Raw genomic sequence first — 14,389 nt, 5'->3', positions numbered from 1 at the left:
CTAAGTTTTGGATAAGAAAAGGAAGATTTTAAGGTGAGAAAGAACTTGACCTTTTGATTGTATGAGGAAAACCCAGGTGGCACGTGAGAAATCTCCACGATTGTAAGAAAAAATCTTGAACCATCATATGATTCATTGTGTGATATGGTCCCTAGACATCAACATGAATTAAAGAAAAAATGTCGTCTACTCAAGTCTTACTGTTTTGAAAGGGGGCACGAGTTTGTTTTGCCAAAGGGCAAATGGGACATTAAGGACAAGGGAAAGAAGCAGTGTGACCCAATATTTGATGATGAAGAAATTTTTTTTCATTGGCAACAATGTTACACAATGGTTTATTGAATGCAACAGAAGATAATTTAAAATTGCTTGGAAGTGTGATCCAAAAATACAGTCCTTGATAGATTCTACCCAAGCTCATCAGTTTGCCAATCGAAAGGGCCTAAAATAGACATTTATCAAAGTCAAAAGAGACATGACAAGAATTTTCTTCACAAGCTCAAGAGACTGATATGAGATTAAAATGGAAAGTAGGAACATAAATGACATTTTTAAGAGTGAAGAGTGGACTAAGATTCAGAGTGCCAGTCATTCCAACATGTGTGGTGTTTCCATTGGGGAGTTGTACTGATATAGGAAAGGATAATTTCTTGATATTGGAAAAGAATTTTGGATTGCAGACAATGTGGTCACTAGCTCCTGTATCAATAATCTATGCATCCTTCGAAATTGAGTTCATAAGACAATAAGAAATACCTGTGAAACTCCCTGCCTTGTCAGAAGGATCCAATTTCTTTAGAGCTTCCATCAGCTCTTGATATTCCCCATGAGTAACTGACTTGTCTGTTGATTTACCCGTCACCTGAAAAATAGTTGAAAACTTCCCCTTTTCTTTTTCACCAGGTTTACCATGTAGTTTCCAGCAATTTTCAATCGTGTGGTGCAGGCATTTACAATATTCACAATATAGCTTACCCTTTCCTTTTTGGTTGTTGTTTTTTGTGACTGAGGAAGGCCTGCTTACGGCATGGGCCGTTGTTCCCCCATATGGGCCTTCAGATGCTGCGAGAAAATGGCCTCGTGGGCCGTCGGGTCCAGCAACATTGTCCGCATGGGCCATCTGACCCATACAAACTTGTGCCATGTGGACCGTTGGATTCAATGGTCCCTTCACTTTGTGAGCCGTCGGATCCAGCGGCTCCAAAGATTGATTGGGAGTTATCCGATCGATCAAGAATATTGTGGCCATCCGTCGCTTTATGATATCCTCTAGGGTTTTTGTGAAACCCTAGATTGAGTCTACGACTCTCTCTTCTTCTCGTGACTCTCTGTAGCGGGCGAGAGGAAACCTTCGCCGCCAGAGCCACGCTCTTGCCATCCTTCCCGTGATCTGCTGCTCTCTGTTGGCCTTCCTCTTGGATAGCAAGCTGGCAGATACGGCCAAGGCTTGTCATCGACTCCATGGTTAAGATTTGCGATTGAAACGAAAGGTAAGATTCGTTTAATATGAGGAGAAATCTTGTTACTTTCTCCCTATCTCGCATCCTTTTGTATTGATGTAAAATTGGTTCCGGCCAGTCAAACTTCTCTTCGGCCGCTTCCAGTTCATTCCACATACCGGAAAGTTTGTTAAAAATCGCAGCAACAATCATGTTTCCTTGCTTTAAATCCGAGATCTGTTGCATTAAAGAAAAGATTTTTACTTGGTCCAATTTTCCATACATCTCCTTTATGTTTTCCCACATCTGTTTCGAGTCCTCCATCGAGGGAAGACCGGCCACAACCTCGGAAGTGATGCAATTTGCGATCCATGTTTTGACTAGTTGATTGCATTTCTTCCAAAGTCACATCATTCGCTCGTCGGATGGAATCAGAACCATTCCGTCAATAAAAGCCCTCTTTATCCTTCGCTACCAATGCACGCCGGAACTCACGCAACCAACTTGAGTAATTTTCTAGTCCGGTTAACTGCTGAGCAACAAGCTTCAATTCTGGTCCATCGGCATTAGTTGTGAAAAGAGGGTCGCCGGGCTCCGGCCGGCCACTGGTAGCGAAAATTTGGTATGGGAGAAACCCTGGCGGTGGATTTGGGTAGGGATTTGCTCCTAAACCTGATCCGCTGGATTCATTTGTATGACCCACATTGGAAAAAAATGAACTTAGGTAGGGATTCGTTCCCATACCCGGTTCGGCTGACCCACTTGTCTGCTGTGAGCTAGTGGTTGTGCCTGCCCCGTTATTGGATGGTGGGCCTCCATCAATTTGTACACCATTTCGAAATCTCGGCAATGATGTATTTGGGCCCGGCCCATAGTACCAAGGATATGATACCCATTGGTAAGGTTGGCTCGAATAGGGTTGCCTCAAATTGAACCGACTCAAAACAGATGCCCACTGCGCATGCTGAATTTGACTTTGTGGCTGGATCTGCTCTTCGGACATAGTAACAATCGTCGAGGATTCTTGGATCTGCGAGGCTTGCGGTGTTGTTTCTCCTGCGGACTGATCACTGGAATCTAAGGTAAGTGCCTATGGATTTGTCATAATGACGAATTTTCTAAAAATTCTGCAACTACTCTATTCTGCAGATTGGTTTTTTTGCCAAAGAATCAAAAGGCTCAAGGGAGAATTCTTGCCGAAGGTTGTTCTGTTTTGCCAATATCGCAATAACAAGAAATAGAAAAGGAACGGAGGTAATTCAGTGCGGAAGCTATGCCAGGATCAGAATAAGCTCTGATACCATGTCACGGATCCGAGTAAAAGAAGAATGTGGGAATTTGTGTGGAGAGGAAAATTATATGTACTTCATTCATTTCTGTATCTATTACAAGGATGTATATATCGTACAAGAAGACTCAATAAAAAGGTAAATAAATTCTTCTAATCTTTCTAGTCCTAAAATAATCACATCTCCTATCAATTATAATCAATACAAATCTTCAATCAGATCCTAGATCTTCAATCATATCTTCTTTCAACATTATGCATGCACTTTTTTTGGAGAAAACTAATCAAAACTATTTTTTTTACTTTTTCTGATTTTTTTGGAAATAGAAAATATTTTTTTGGATTTTTTATTTCCTTTTTATAAAAATTATTTTATTAAAAATAATAATATTATAATAAAAATGACCTAAGTTAGATTCTGGGTTGGGATCGACTTGGCTCGTTAGCCATCGGCCCGGATGGGCGTGAAGCACGAGCCCAACCTGGAGCTTTTCTCCTCCTCTGAAAAAAAAAAGGAAAAAAACTCCAAGCCCAACATTTTAATTTAAAGAAAACCAGCCCATTATTAGTGTCAAGCCCAACCCAATAGACAAACCCTAGAAACCAGGCCAAACCACATGCAGGGACTGGATGACCCGATTTTGACCAAACTCGGGCTGCAGCTCCTCGCGACCTTTTGCTTTGTAGCAAGTTAGTTGCGACGGAGGCAGTGCCGGTTGGGGGTGGTGACAACGCCTTAGCTAGGTCGAGCTAGTGCTGGGCCCATGTCCGGCTGGTGGCCTCTCTATGGCTGCCGTTGTGGTTGTCGCTAGTGTTGGGCCCATGTCCGACCGACGGCCTCTCTGTGGCTACTGTTGTGGTTGTCGTTGGGGTGCTGGAACAAAAAGGATACGTATGATAAAATTCCTACTCTTTATTTCTCTATTTCCCGGAATAGGTTTGAAACAGAATCCATTTGGTAACTCGATTTGATTTTTCTATTTCCGGAACAGATTTCTACTCTAGAAATAGATTTGAAAAAGAAATCATAAGCTAAAATTTTTAAATCTCAATTTCTGAATTTCTATTTCAGAAATTTTGTCATGCGCACCCAAAAAGCCTGTTGCCTCTGCAAGCCACCACGAGGGTGGCTGCGCGTCTGGCAACCTGTGGTGTGGTCTGGCAACCTCGGCTATGCCGTAGGTTGAGTGGCGCCAACTGGTTGACGCCTGGACGAATTGGTTTTCGCTCGAAACAAAGAAACGAAACTAGATCTCGTTTGAGCATTTCATCGAGCGGGTAGAATACACTGCTGAAATGTGGAGTTTTGGTTTCATTGGGACTCAAACCGAAGTTGAAACCTCCGTCGGACAAACAAAAACATCACATCAGCCAAAAAGAAGAGGGCGGGGCCGAAGTTTGCTCAATCGAGTAGCCAAGCTCTGGCCCGGCATGCTCAAAATAGGGGAAAAACAAATTGGGAGAGGCCCACAAATTTGGCTTGGGGGCGTCGGCTAGGTAGCAGGGACGACGGTGAGCGGGCAGCATGAAGCTCGGTCCCGCGAATCTCTCTCTCTCTCTCTCTCCTCTCTCTGAGATCTCGCTTGCTTTGATCTCTTCGGGCTTCTTGGATGTCTCTCCAAAGAAACCCTCATATCTCTCTTTGTGTCTGTTCTTGGGCCTCCGTCCAATGTCCTGTTTATAGGCCAAGGGGGCCGGTCAGCGGTGGCTTTTCGATCGCCGTTCTTCAGCGCACCGACCAGCCTCCCCCGGCTGAAATGGCGTCCCACCGATCGTCGTATCCGAAGCGGCTCTAGCTAGGCCGCCTACTATACCGCATTGAAGAAGCGTCCCATTTGTCCGAGTCTCTCACCGATCTTTGTGCTGCTCGCCGTTGTGCTCTTCTGTCCGGCCCTGCATGCGTCCAGCGTCCTCCTCGCGTGTTGCAGAGGTGGTGAGAGGAGGAGGAGGGAGGGGGAAGGAGGGAAGGGGGAAGGAGGGAAGGGGGCTGGGCCGAGCTTGGTCTAGGTCCATGCAAAAGAAAGAGAAGACGGGCTGGGGTCGCCCGGCCCCGAGCGTGCTTCTTTTTCTATTTTTTTTTAATTTTTATTCAAAAAAGTAGAATAAGGGAAAATAAACTAAAAATAAAACTTATTAAATGCAAACAATATTAATGCCTATGCGATGTGAAAAATCATTTTTTGTTAGGACCAAATTGGTCCATGATTTTTTATGCAATTTCATCCTAAATATTTAGCCAAAATTTAGGCATCAACACATCCTTATTTATCTTGTTGGTTCATTTTCTCTTTATGTAGTCAACGCAAGTGTCAAAATCAGTCAAATCTAAAATATTGAGTACTCCACCATTTACTAATTGCTTAATTTTATCTATAGATATATGTCACAATCTCCGATACCACAATATAGAGAAATCTTCATTCATAATACATTGTTTCATACCAACATTATTATGAACATCTATCACATTATAGAAGACATTGTCTTGTAAATTTATTTAGAAAAGGCCATTAGACAAATTACCACTCTAGCAATTTTCGATTTAAATGATAAATTGAAATTTGAATCTGAAAAGTTAAAAGGACAACTCCAACAATACGAATCTTGAAATTGAAATCAATTTTTTAGAGAAACTATGAATATAAAAGGTCATTTTTGAATTCAACGCAAAATCACTATAAAAAAACTAAGCAGTATGTCTCAATGGCTTTTACATGAGAACATATCATATTTCCTGAATAGATGCATTGTTTACTTCTGACTAGTTTTTTTTTGTGATTTTTAAAACTTTGCAAATAATTCAAATGTGAATTGTAGATCCATAATCAATCAACCAAGTATTGCCCATTGGCATATTATATTCATAACAAACATATGGGATTTGATTATTTTTTTTCGAGCCAAGCCTTAAATCTAACACAATCCTTTTTAATATTAGCTCGGGAAGGTATTTTTACCCTTTCTCTTTTGCTTGCCTTACCCTTTATTCTTTTCTTGTGTTGTCAAATGAACATTTTCTCCTGATTCTATAAGTAGCTTTTCTTGCTCTTGAATACATATAGTCAAGAGTTTATTTTTGACCACTTATTCTTATTTGTGTTATAAGAGATCTTGAAATGTATATAATGTTGTGAAAGAGTGTTTAGAATGTAGCACATAAGAAAAGATTTAAATATCTCAACTTTAAGATTTTTTAGCTAAGCCACAATATCTCTTATTTTCATGATGTGCTTGCACATACGTGATCCAAAATCTCTTAATATTTATAATTTAAGATAATTAGATATGCCGTGGCTAATATCTAATTGAACAAAATTATATATGGATCACTAGATATTTGATCACATACATAAAACATTCACTAAAGTGCATGCCAGGGCAAACTAGAAAATTCACACGGTCAAGGGCAAAACTGTAAAATAAACTGCTAAAGGTAGAACAGTAAAATTGTGGAAAGAGGGGATGGTAGCGGCATGTGGCGCATGCCGTGCACACGCCTGACCTTCCCCCATGGGCACGTGCACGCCACATGCCTTCTTCCTCTTCGCGGCCATTTGCCGATTTGCACGATTTCATTTTGCTTCCACTACTTGAGTCTGCTCTGGTAGCCCACCTCAGACCAAATTAAATCATGGGTTCTGGCGACCACAAAGGCGCGATCACATAGGCCTCAAAATTGGCAAAAAGGGCCAAGAAATTGGTTGGAATTAAACAAAATTCCAATGGACGCACATACCCTAATACGTAACTTCCACAACATAGTTAGACTCCAGCGATCACCCAAATGCTAAATTGACTTAAGGCCTTTGTTGCCCATGGCGGTGCGACCTGATTTGAAACTGTGTGCGGTGGGTCACGTGAATTTGGCTAGAATCGCCAATTTCCCTCTCAGTCCCAAATTGCCTAATTTTCAATTCAATCAAAATCCCACAAATTCATCAACAGAGATTTAAACGCACTTGGATAGCAAATGCTAGACAATTTAAGGACCAAAGATCCCATTTATACATGGATGAACAAAATTCATGTACAATCAAAATCGAATGCGAACACATGAAGATTTTTTAGTAGCCTCCAACCATTAATGTAGTTCAATTGATAACCTTGATCGCCGAGCGTTGAACAGTCAGTGAATGGGTATATATCTAGTCAATTGCCATCTCAACATTGATGGTTTATTTCCTCAATCATGAGAGGGTTTAGCTAAGAAGACTCCTTTATTTCATTCACACTGCTTCATATGACTTCTTTCGTCAAAAAGCCATGCCTTTTGGACAGTCACCATATATCTCAATTGTCAATGACAAAGGTTAATGAAATTAATTTGGAAAAAATAATTTTAAGGTGGGATCACAATAAGGTATTATGAAATCATAATGAAGGGGAAAATGTGACCTGAAGGGGATGAAGAAAGCATATTTAACTGAATATGATCACATCAAGTGATGTCCAAATGCTTAGTTGTCCATTCAAGTTTTATTGGAAAAATATGCACATAGTAAAAGCATCTGATGAAACCCCTTGTCATGAAACATCTCAAATGGCATAGGCCATTGGCAGCAATCACAAAAATGTTCAAATAGAGAAGCAATTAATTGTTAGATAAATTGATCAATAACCACTTTGCTTCAGCTCATGGACTAAGAGGTTAATATCTCTTCCACAACCAACCCTCTCGACCTGTTCACGGTGAGAAGGCACAAGTAAATGTGCTTTTCAAGCTCCTCCACCCGCTCCAAGAAACGGGCATTGTGCGCATCAAAAAACTCATTCACAACCTCCCTCACCATGTTGCCCGTCTTCGCATAATTCCTCACCACCATTCGGGCCCTCGATCTGCCATGTTCAACCTCATTGTGCAGTCTCCCGGCGAGCGTGCTTACAGAGTCCATATCATTAGTCAGGATGTACACCCCTTTCGCCGTGACATCAAGTTGTGCACAAACTGCTTGAGTCGATGAGCTTTTCTCCGGATATGATGTTGACCCAATGGACTTCCCCTTCCCAATGCACATCCCAGCGCTGCAGCTTGCCAGCACTAGCGCTGTGGCTGAGATCACGGCGGAGGAGACCATCAGCCCGATCCCTCCTACCCTCTTGCAAGCCCTAGCCAGCTTCATTCTCCGCCGCATCTGCTTGCACTTGGATGTTAACTCATGAAACAACACCATGTGATTATCATGCATACCTGGGAACTGGACCACAGCGATCGCAAATAAAGGGTTTGTCAGTGAGGCAAATGCGGACAGCTCTTGGCATATCAGACGGCTCTGTTCGTGTGCATGACTTGCATCTTCAAATACCAGTTTCGCCAACTCGGTTGCCCTTCTGATCCTTTGGTAATTGGTGCGGATCTGGTAGATGCCCCGGAGGAGCAACTCGCACACATCACACGTGTCTGAGCTCACTTGGAAGTAGTCAACAAGAAGACCATGGAAATTCAAGGTCTTGATCATGTTCGCGAGGGTTTCTTGCCCAGGCTCCAGCAGCGATTCTGACAGGTACCCCATACTTTGGGCATCGGTTGATGGAGGCAGCGACGAGAGCGATCTGGCTGTGCTTGTTCTTCCAATATGGGATTGGACTTTAGCATACATTTCCGCATAGGACTTGGTCCTGAAAGCTTGTGTGTACTCTCCATTGACGCTACTCGGCTTGCTAGACATGCTGTTTAGACGTTCCTTCTGGGACTCGCCTGTCAAGCAGAAAAGGCTAAATGATATGATCTCATAGCCATTATAAATCATTAGGTCCATTCTTTGCTCAAGGAATTTTGTACGGCCATGAATTATAAACCACCAATCTCCATTAGAAAAAAATACACTTCGGCAGGAAATAAAAATTCAACCAGCCGGAAGTTCTTATCAACTGATCTGCTTTTCATATAGGATATACAACGAAATGCGAGAGGAACAAGAAGATTCAAAACTAACAGATCAGAACATATACAGTTTAAAACATCAATTTACTCAAAAAGATTTGTGAGAACATAGAGTTGATTTTCCCTGTTCCAATCACTAATTAGATAAAAGAAGAACTAGTAGAGAGAGAAATTGAGATGAGAGAAACGACGTACTGGTGGTCGGAAATGAAGATCTCGTCTTGGGAAACACCGACTTCATGAGCTGAGCCATGTGATACTGTTGAAATTGCAGAGACCAAAAGTTTGCTCGAAGAAGTTATCAATCTTTTTCTTCAGAGGGTTTGAAAGAGAAATCGGGAACAAGCGAATGAGGCTGTATATATAGAGGTCACACGGGTTTTTCTCTCTCTCTCTCTCTCTCTCTCTTTTTTTTTTGGGTGCTTACAAACGCCTGGAAGCTGGCTAGGTGTTTACCTTATAGCCACAAAAAAAGGGCTAGATATTTTATCTTAGGGAGGTTCAATCAATAGAATTTATTCCCACTGAAGGAAGAGATGAAAGATAAATGTGGCCTCTAAGGGCATGGAACTTTTCCAACTCTGTGGAGGAATGCAATTTAGAGGAGTCAAATCCTAATAAGGAATAATATCTAAATCGTCTTTAATAATCGTATATGACGCGGAAAAATTTGATCCACTTTTGATGAGCTTCAACCTATGGTTAGATAGAAACGACATGCGACGCGAGTGAGATTTCTTTCTGTGACCCTCACGCACTATTTTATGATTGACAAGTTTCCTACCATGTGCCTATCTAACATTGTTCTTGGTTTGTTTCTAAGATTGTTGTGCATTAACCTACCAATAAAGGACATTTTCCAACTTTTGCTCGCTAAATATGATAATAGGTTCGACTAGATTAGCTCAACCGAAGTCAGTCAACTTAGTTTCGAAATAATTTTGCGCGCAGTGCACCTAACATGGGAATTTACGAATATCTAAATCATATATAGGGGGCTCATGAAGATAATATAATTTGAGTGAGATAATTGTCTCTTTTTCCTTTTTAAATTTTATTTATTGTCTTTTTTGTGCTAAAAGCTCTGTGTACGACCTTACATTTTTTTTTTTATTTTCCTCATTCAGATAAGCTTTTAGATGATCACTGAAACATGTAAAATTATGAATGTAACTAAAAATAAAGAAGAAATAGGTATGATTAGTTATACACACCAAGTTATTTAGGGATGTAACTTGGTGGTTTGCAAAAAGAAAAAAGAAGAAGAAGAAACTAAGTGGAAAAAATTTAAGGGAGATTAAAGTGTTGAACCAAATTCAGCCGGAGTATTTGTTTCAGCTCACTAGAATGTCGCTATAGTAAAGCATGATATGAACTGTTAAAAGATAGTCAAAGGATATTGCGAGATTCTATATATTAATTGTGATTGATATTTCAATAACTAATTTTCTTAGATAGTCATATTATAATATAAATAAGCTAATGTATTTTAACATTTCTCATTTCCGCATACTTCTTATCTTCGTATCACAGTTTTTGTTTCCTGAGGAAGTGTTCGATGCATCTGTCTCATGGTGGTCGTAGCAAAGCTAGCCGTAACGGCTGTGTATCCCACCGTTCCATACTACTATTCGCCTAATCGGTAGCCTTCAGATTTTATTTTGATATTCTTCCACCTCTCATTTTGAAAATTGAACACCACCGCACAATACCCTCAAACAACCCGAATCTTGAAATTTCATCGCAAACAAACGTTGGGAGCCACCATAAGCATAGCCACACGCCGCCAAGTCTTAGATCCATCGAAGCCTATTGTTTGTAAGTGCTTTCTCTATGCTTTTCGTCGGTTATTTTGAAAAACAAACACCAGCACCAAGTACATTGTCCTCCGACAAGTCCAATCCTCTAAAATGGGTGTGCAATAGGACCGGGTAATACCCGGGAACTGGACCGAGCCACCTGGAAAATAGGGTCGAAAACCGGTTTCCGTTGAAACCGGTCCGGGAACCAGTTCCCAAAATTCAGAACTGGTTTAAACTTTTTTGGGAACCGGGTCTGATTGATTACCCACCCAGGAATTGGTTCCCGAACCGGTTTTGGAACCAGTTTTGTAAGCATAGGTCCTAAACCCTATTTTTTCCTCTTATTTCTATTTTTACTCTCGCAATCACACGGCGTTGTTTTTCTTGGCTCTCTCAAACACGCATGGCACTCCTCCTTCATCATTCCTCTTCCCCACTTGCTTCCCTCCCTCATTGGCTCCCTCTCACACCATTCGATGGATGGACGGTGTTCGTTGCTGCTAAATTCTTGTGTACCACGTGGATTGTCTCACCTAATTTCTCTTTTGTAAGAAGAGTTATGCTTGCATAAATGAGTAGCTTCATGTAGTAATTGTGTGAATAAAACTAATATTAGATACATTTGTTGCTAATTTTTTGCCTTATGATATTATTTCTTATAATTAGCCTTGTGGATCCTTAATTTTTCGTTTAATAAAAAAATTCATGTATTTATTTATTACAAGTGCTTAATGTTTCGATACAAATTAGTAGGATTACGTTATTTTGTTGCATATTAATATAAAATTCGAAGTCGTATAGGATATCGGGAGATTACAAAATAGGTTCCAATGGAAACAGGGTTGACCCTAGAACCAGACCGAAAAAACATGGTGGGTCGGGTACAGAGTCTAATACAAACAAGATCGGGTACAAGGTTCAAAAAAGGGGAACCGATTATAATAGGGTCGGGTACAAGGTTCAGATCTAGACCCTACCTATCCTGAACCCGATCACCCCTAAATACCATCGTGAACAACTGGCCTTGCGCCCTTACATGCTGTCCAAGCCCTTTATGTGTGAGATCCACGCGCCCTTGTGAACAATCGCTCTCACCATGTTCGCTAACTTCCCTACTAATGTTATCTCGCATGTGCCACACACGTGCGTTGTGTCCACAAAAAGCTGATGTCTTCTTTGACGTCATCATTGCTACGTTAGCACAACCACATCATGGTTGACTTTTACTATTGATTAGAAGTTGAATTCCAAATGTTTTTCGATATGCCGAATCCATTTTTTCACGTAATCTTCTCCATATATGCTCTCTAAGTACTAGTTTCATGGTATAACTTATACAAGTTGTTGCTTTTAAATGAGTAAAGTGCATTCAGTCGATAAGATAGAAGTCTCATTACCCATCGGACCAATTTCGAATGGAAGAAATGTCAAATTTCTTGAGAGGACGTAGGTTCAAGAGTTATGTCACTGGTAATATACGTGTGCCTACTAGGATTATTGATGAAACGGAGGGATAAATTTTATTGAATAATTGGATGAATGGGATAGGAAGAATCATCAAATTCTCACATAATTTCGAAACACTTTAGTTTCATCTATTCAACTTTAGGTTTGGTCCCTTTAGTAGCAAAGGAAGCTTGGGGTTTACTTGTTAGTCTCTATTCTACCTAAAATATTGCATTAGTATCAGCTGTGAGGGAATATGCATTGCATATGACATGGGCCAAGTCAATCCATTAATGGCTTTTTAGCCTCTATGCATTCTATCTTTGATCAATTAGCCTTATTTAAACCACGAGGGGATGTGGATACTGATCTTGCAAATTTGCTAAATACCGTGATCGCACACATGTTATGAAATTTTTATGTTTTTGAATGGTGAATTTGAACTTGTATGAGCCTTACTTATGCTTAGAGATCCATTCCCATATCTAGAGACCATTGTCTTAAAGTTATTGATTGAGGACACTTGGCTAGCTACCATAAAGATACAACATACTACTGTGTCTGTTCTTTGCGGTGCTTGCCACTCCCACTTCTTCTCCCTTGCACCACAAGTTTTGTAAGCATTGTTACAAACATGGTCACCTAGTGTCCAAATTCTACTAATCCAAGCAACCTATAGGTTCAGACAATCAACCTCAAAATCAAGGTCCAACTACATGACCAATTATCACTGTTGCTATCATAGATACTTCTTCTAGTGGATCATCCATCACTTTATCATTAGAAGATCTTTAATTTCATTCTTAGAGAATCTAGTACTTTTAATTCTTCTGTCCCAAAAACTTATGCTATGTTTATCACTCTAGGTATTTCTAATTCATGATTAATTTATTCTACCTCCTAAAATCACTTGACCTCAAAATCTAATTTGTTTCCACTTAAATCCTCTATCTCATGTGCGTCTACTATTCATATAGGCACACAATTGAGAGCTAGTTATATGAGAAAGTTTACATTTCCACTTTACCCTTACCTACTAACTAGCCTGTTCCCAAACTCTCATTAAACTTGATATCTATTGGAAATTGTGTGAAATTGATTTTGATATTTACTTCTCTTCTCATGGTTGTCATGTATGAAATTCACATACAAGATAGACAATGTTCACATTGTTGATTATTTGAGTTGTTGATATTCATGTTGTCAATTATTTGAGTTGTCAATGTCACGTTGTTGGTTAAGGGATGCCAAAGTAGGACCCTCTTTAGTAGGTGTGTGGTTTGGAGACAAACTAGGTGAAAGCTGGTGGGCCTATAAAGACCTAGTTCGATGAGGTCAGGGAATGATCGCCGATGCTAGAGGGCTCGAACAAGAAGTAGCTTCTGGCAAGCTTCTAGGATGGCAAATGGGACAGAAATGAGCTGAATTACACATCGAATGGGAGGAGAGCGTGTTTAGGATGCCATGAAATGGTGACAAGTGTGGACTCACATATATGTGTTTGTGAGCTTCATGACAATATAAACTTGCCTATGTATATTCCTGTGTATAGTGGTGAGCTACTAGGTGATACTAGTCCATCATGAAATAGTATGACATCTACTTACTTTTGAGTAAATGAACTTCAAATGTTATTAATGGGTTTTATTGGCATATCATGATCGTAAAGATAAAAAATTCATTTATGCATTTTCATGCATGGTTATTTTGTAACGCTTAAAGCCACATTTTTCTTGTTGGTACAAAGTTGAATGGTAAGATGATCTCCTATCTTATACTTAGAGATTTCATTTATTAGGCTTTAGCTTAGTGCCTTTCTTTTTTCCCCATATATGTAAGATGGTTCCCTTGGATATGGCGATGGAGGGGACGAGATGATGTTGAAGGCCATTAATCCTTGAGTTGGATAGTGGTTTAGTTAGTATTGGTATAATGGTGTTAGATGACCCTGACCTTTCCTAGGATTATGTATTTTGTTATGTTTTGCTTAATGTTGTATAAAGATGGCAATTCATGGTGTTGATATGAAGATATGTATGTATATCGTTAAACTTGTGAGATTTTCTTGTAAGCGATGTTGAGAAAATTTTATTGTATTTTCGCATGTATATGAGTAAATGGAAAGGACACGCTATGCGTGATGTTTTGGGGCATCACGGATTCTATCTTTCATACCTCATTTGATTTGATATACTTAGACATTAAGGCACTATCTCTAAATCATTTCTAACCCCACTATGGAAGGACTTTGTTATTTTGTAATTTTCATTGATGATCATTCCTAATATACATGGCATTATCTTATGAAGTATTGATGCAAATATACTAATAGCTATCGTGATTTCATTGCTATGATCAAAATGTAATTTAGTCAATATGTCAAAGTTTTTCATATTGATAATGTCATAAAGCATATAGACACAAAGTTTTTTGGAATCCTCTCTCAAAATGACATTATGATTTATTGTTTATGTCTAGTAACTTCTTAACAAAATGGTCGAGCAAAAAGGAAACATGGGTATATCTTAGATGT

The 14,389-nt window shown here is 39.8% G+C and overlaps 1 protein-coding gene across 1 annotated transcript; it reads right to left on the bottom strand.

Annotated features, from left to right (window-relative positions):
• Positions 1 to 7,367: 7,367 nt before the first annotated feature.
• Positions 7,368 to 8,921, bottom strand: LOC104451655 (UPF0496 protein At1g20180). Its single transcript, XM_010066264.3, has 2 exons — positions 8,804 to 8,921; positions 7,368 to 8,422 (listed from the first exon to the last, which is right to left on the bottom strand). Exons 1-2 carry the CDS (start codon positions 8,859 to 8,861, stop codon positions 7,368 to 7,370), a joined length of 1,113 nt encoding a protein of 370 aa, XP_010064566.3. The 5' UTR covers positions 8,862 to 8,921.
• Positions 8,922 to 14,389: the final 5,468 nt, after the last annotated feature.

This window comes from Eucalyptus grandis, chromosome 6, assembly GCF_016545825.1.
Source record: "Eucalyptus grandis isolate ANBG69807.140 chromosome 6, ASM1654582v1, whole genome shotgun sequence".
Classification (NCBI taxonomy): Eukaryota; Viridiplantae; Streptophyta; class Magnoliopsida; order Myrtales; family Myrtaceae; genus Eucalyptus; species Eucalyptus grandis.
This window is presented reverse-complemented; position numbering and strand designations above follow the sequence as displayed.